Source organism: Penaeus chinensis, chromosome 17, assembly GCF_019202785.1.
Source record: "Penaeus chinensis breed Huanghai No. 1 chromosome 17, ASM1920278v2, whole genome shotgun sequence".
NCBI lineage: Eukaryota > Metazoa > Arthropoda > Malacostraca > Decapoda > Penaeidae > Penaeus > Penaeus chinensis.
In genome coordinates this window covers 5880193-5885192 of record NC_061835.1, presented here as the reverse complement: position 1 = coordinate 5885192, position 5000 = coordinate 5880193, and the positions used below count along the sequence as shown (strand labels likewise).

The 5000-nt window shown below is 39.4% G+C and overlaps 1 protein-coding gene across 2 annotated transcripts in view; it reads right to left on the bottom strand.

Moving 5' to 3' along the window:
- LOC125034014 (aldo-keto reductase family 1 member A1-A-like) overlaps nucleotides 1–5000 on the bottom strand; it is a 10939-nt gene that overhangs the window by 5877 nt on the left and 62 nt on the right. Inside the window, exons 1-3 of one of the 2 annotated variants that reach the window (XM_047625654.1) lie at nucleotides 4960–5000; nucleotides 1164–1319; nucleotides 72–189 (exon numbers count right to left, since the gene is read on the bottom strand). The exon at nucleotides 4960–5000 is cut by the window's right edge and continues 62 nt beyond it. In XM_047625654.1, the coding sequence (XP_047481610.1) occupies nucleotides 72–189; nucleotides 1164–1319; nucleotides 4960–5000 (315 nt within the window). The remainder of the gene's footprint in view (nucleotides 1–71; nucleotides 190–1163; nucleotides 1320–4959) is intronic. The other variant, XM_047625655.1, reaches the window with a different exon arrangement.

Here is a 5000-nt window from a genome sequence, read left to right as displayed (position 1 = left end):
TACCATCTAATATAAAAGAGAGAGAGATAAAAAGGGAAAATCCTCAAGAACCATGGAAACCACATTCCCACCTTTCAGTCCAGCCGGAAAGTGCACGAGATAAAGATCGACATAACTCAGCTGCAGCTTCTTTAACGATGACGTCAGGAATTTGGTTACGTCATCAGCGCGGCAGCCAATCATCGGGAGCTTCAGTGAAAGAGGCAAAGTATATATATGATAAATATCATTGCATGGTGATAACGATATAACTCCATGATACATATATATAGAATCAAGGTGAAGAGATGGATGCATGATACAATGAGCATTTAACAATAACTGCAAATGATACAAAATCATGAATCATGCATGGTGTTAAAGATGCAAATGCTTCATTTGAAGAGATGAAGTCAAAGATACAGATGTATCATTATGCATCATGCAAAAAAGAGAGAACAGCATATCACTGATATAAATAAACATTAATTAATAGATAAAATATTAATGCTATACATAGATGCATGATACTAGTAGAACATTATGTAGAGTATGTAAATATAAGTGATATATTAAAAAAAAAAAACATTAAAATTGACGGATGCCTATACATACTTTCATACTACATTTCTCTGTTACGTTTCTTGAAATAATACATCATTATACATGGCCACTATTTTTTTTTTTTCAAAATCATTAGTGTTTCCAGCGATTAACACTGTTCAACGCCATCATTCTATTCGGCCACTAATATTATTCAAAGCCTTTTCATATCCGGCCACTAACATTACTTACAATTACTGTATCTGGTCACCAACATTATTTAAACACATCATTATATACGGTGACTAACATTATCAAAACTAACATTATTCATATTCATAATGCCATCTGGCCAGCATTGGATCCGACTGCCTCTACGACACAAATTCCTCCTCGTTCGTAGAAAAGGTATGAATGAGCATGAATATCTTCACAATATGTAGATGTATTTGACCGGTTTAGATCATATCTTCGTCAGAAATACATGTATTTCTGACGAAGATAGAATCGAAACCGAGCAAATACACCTCTTGTGTTGTGAAAACATTCATTCTCATTCATACCTTTTCTACATTTGTCAACAGGAGCACGGTTCATCCTTCCTTCCCCTCGTCACACCTCGGCCACGCCTTCGTCCTCACCTTAGTGGTAACGAAGAGGTCCTCCCTGGCGACCCTTCCCTGCGAGAGCCACCTGCCGAGGACGCCCCCGATGGCCGCCTCGTTCCGGTAGAGGGCGGCGGTGTCGATGTGCCTGTAGCCGCTCTCGAGTGCCACCTGGAGGGCCCCTTCCTCGATCTGAAGGCAAGGCACTCGGGTGACAAGGACGGCGGGTGCATGTGATGTGCTGGTGTGACTTCCGTCTGCTCTGTTATTTATTCCCTTTATTCTATAGTTTATTCTGTGCTATTTCTGCGTTGTTTTCCATAGCTGTGTTTAACAGGAGGCAAAATCACTGTTGATAAAATTGTCATGACTAGTAGACATTTTTTTTTTTACATAATAGGTAGTAATATAGAAACATCACAGTTTAAAACGTGTGTGTGTGTGTGTGTGTGTGTGTGTGTGTGTGTGTGTGTGTGTGTGTGTGTGTGTGTGTGTGTGTGTGTGTGTGTGTGTGATCCCTGCTATAGACAAATTAGAATTTTCATATAGACTGATTAACCTCGGTATCACAGTGACGAACAGAGGGATCAAAGTAGAGGATATTATTTTTGTAATAAGCAACACGTACTCTAGTTGAATACGTGTCTCTATGATATATCCTCGTCATTTGTGTATACATATTAGAATAGATTTTAGTCTTGTGCTTATTTTCATGCTGAGTGATTTTGGAAGAATGTATGCCCAAATTATGCCAAATAAGTGTTGCCTGACACAATGAAAAAAAAAAAAAAAAAAAAAAAAAAACTCATGATCAGTAAGACTACAGAACTTGGTGTGCAATATTCCAAACGCCTTCGGAGAGTGCTTGCCGCTCGGCCCGCTCCGGCGCCACATTTAATGGTAAGACTCAAATATATGACAAATTCCTCAGAAATCGAAGTCTGACTCTATAATAAACCCTTCTTTGTCATTACAATAGTCCTACGATGATAAGAGGACTGATATGATTAGATAAAATCATGGAAGTCATCATGATGTGAAGTCAGTTCAAGGTAGGTATAACCAGGTAGCTCTACTTCCATTTAGCCTGTTGAACCCAAAGGTGAAATTGACCTTTTTCCAAGAGTATTCTGACGGCCGCTCACGGTAAGGAACACTTCGCTATCATATATAAAAAGATGGGATTTTTGTTTTTACCTCTGGCAATTATAACAATCACAAAGCTGATATTAATAGCATGTCTTGTTGAGTAACTCTTTACTTTTGATGCCATGATGAGATAAACATTTTTGTTGAAATGTTTCACTACAGTCATTGGGATCATAAATCTAGTTATAATGTATGGCTATAATGAGGTAAGAAATAACATGAATTGTCAATAAATTATAAAATGAATAGAAAGAGAGAAAAATATATGCAGTAACGAAAAGAGCAGTTCGAGATATAAAACTGAATCGATTTTGCTTTCGAAGTATAGCACAACCACACAGTCACATAACCGATGCTGACTTTTGATTTCCTGAGTTTGAACCGTATTCATAAGATACACATAACCAGGTAGCTACACTTCTTTTAAGCCTGTTGAACCCAAAATAAAATTGACATTTTCCAAGAGCATTCTGATGGGTGTTAATGGTAACGGTAAGGAATTTTGGTTAAACTTCTGGTAATTACAAAGATATTGGGAAAACTTTCTGTATATGTCAGTACAGTAAAATAAGTGTGTGGAGTGGATACCTTGACGAAAACTAAAACACTTTTCATCTATGGCAAAAGGTGCACAAATCTAAAATAAGGGAGATACAGGACAGAGAAGACAGAAGATTGACCCTTCATTTTCCATGTTTCCATGTCCCCTTCCATGTTTACCTCGCGAGGATCAAAACAAATGTGACGCATAACTCATTACTGCGATCCATCAAGTAGTCCATGTATTGCTACGCGCTTGTGAGCAGGCTTATTTTGTCATTACTAGCGTCTGTTTTTTTTTTCCAAATTCATGTATGTAACGCATTCTTCTAGTGTTATCATACTTCTTTTACGTCTTTTGGTAATTCTTTACACTATTCTGTACAACAACCTTGTGCGGATTCGTGTTTTCACCGGGAGAGTGCCCCAAATGCCGAAAAAAGTGACTAGAAACCAAGCAATTCTGACTTTCGGTCTTTCGCTATATGCAGGTATGTGGTTTAATCCTGGGGGTCCAGAGGGCGAAGCCCCCTGACTAGGTGTATGTATTACCACGGGGGGTCCAGGGGGGCGTAGCCCCCTGGCTAGGCGTATATACTACTAAGGGGGTCCAGGGGCCATAGCCCCCTGGCTAGGCGCTTTTAATACCATGGGGGTCTAGGGGGAAGAGCCCCCTGGCTCTGGAATATATAGATCATTGTGTATAAATCCCACAGGGTTAGGTTAGGTTGGTTTATTGGTTAGGACACATTGTACGATTTGGATTATGTGAAATCCCATAGATTTTTATAGAACAATAGGTTTGGTTCCTGTAAAGTTTTTTTTCTCTCGAAAATTGGCGCGTCGGTCCGTAGACTCTCAAAGATGGCGGCGACGACCGTAGAGTTTCACTAGCCGATTTAAAGCGTTTTTTGTGCTTGTTTTACACATTTCTGTTCTCTATTTTTCTTATTTCAGCCTGTTTTACCCCGTGATTTCCCTGATCTACTTCATGCCCTCCCCTGCTATCGGGACTTATCAAATCACATCAAGATTGTCGGCTGGAGAATGCGACGGAAATTATCATCAGATTCGTTCTCATCACACGAGAATAAATCTGATGATATAAATATTGTCAGGGAAGACCCGATTGTCAGTTTTGGAAAATTAATAATGTATCTAACTATATCTCCGCCCCCTTTTTGACCCGGCCAGTAAAAAAAAAAAAAAAAAAAAAAAAAAGAGAAACCAAGAAAAAAAGAAATAAAAAAGAATGTTTAATATTTACAATGGATAAAGGAGAATAGGCAGGGCTTAGTTCGAAAGTTACCAACTAGTGACTCATGAAGGCGAAGTGGGGCTACCTGTGTGAAAGTAACTTGGGTAATCAAATGAGATTACAACTTCCCACGCCATAAACTCGATCCAAGAAACGATTTTGCCGGGGATTCAAAAACCTCCACCTCCGTTAATGATGATGAGGAGCTTTTACTTATGGGGGAGTCATTTCAATTCCCCTGTGTCGAAAAATGGAATATTGCAGTTACAAGACACCAACGACGAACGAACCGAATGGCCGATGAGAACCCTATCGCTTAGGTTCTCGCTGGGTTCATGGGCAAGGGGGACAGGGAAAGGGCAGGAGTCATGGACGGAATTGGACCGTCTTCACAGAGGAATGGGGGAAAGGTTTGCTCCTTTACACTGACGTCAAATTTGGGTTCTTACGACGTGATCAGATATGGACGAAAGGTACAGCTCTGATGTTGGCGAATGTTAAGAAGGTATCATGGGTTGTTGAATGTTGCTATCGTGTCAGATCAACAGAATGGTGTCTGGAGATATTCTTGAACTCACATCTAAATCCTGTCCATCCTGTATAACTTTTGATTTCTGTACATATCTCCCTGTCTCCCTCTCCCTCCCCCCTCTCTCTATATGTGTGTGTTCTTCCTCACATATCTAACGCCCTTCATGTTTACAATCTGTATATCTATCTTCCCATATATTCATCAATTAATCTGGAAGTTATCTGTATACCGCTATACCTATCTATCGACCGATATTTATATCTGTATACATCCATACCCATCTATAAACCCTTATATATACATCAATTAATCGATCTCATAAACTTAGAATAAGTACCAATTGCTAATCTTACGTCCCAAGTTCCAAGCCCCACCATGGGCATTTCTAGCCCGT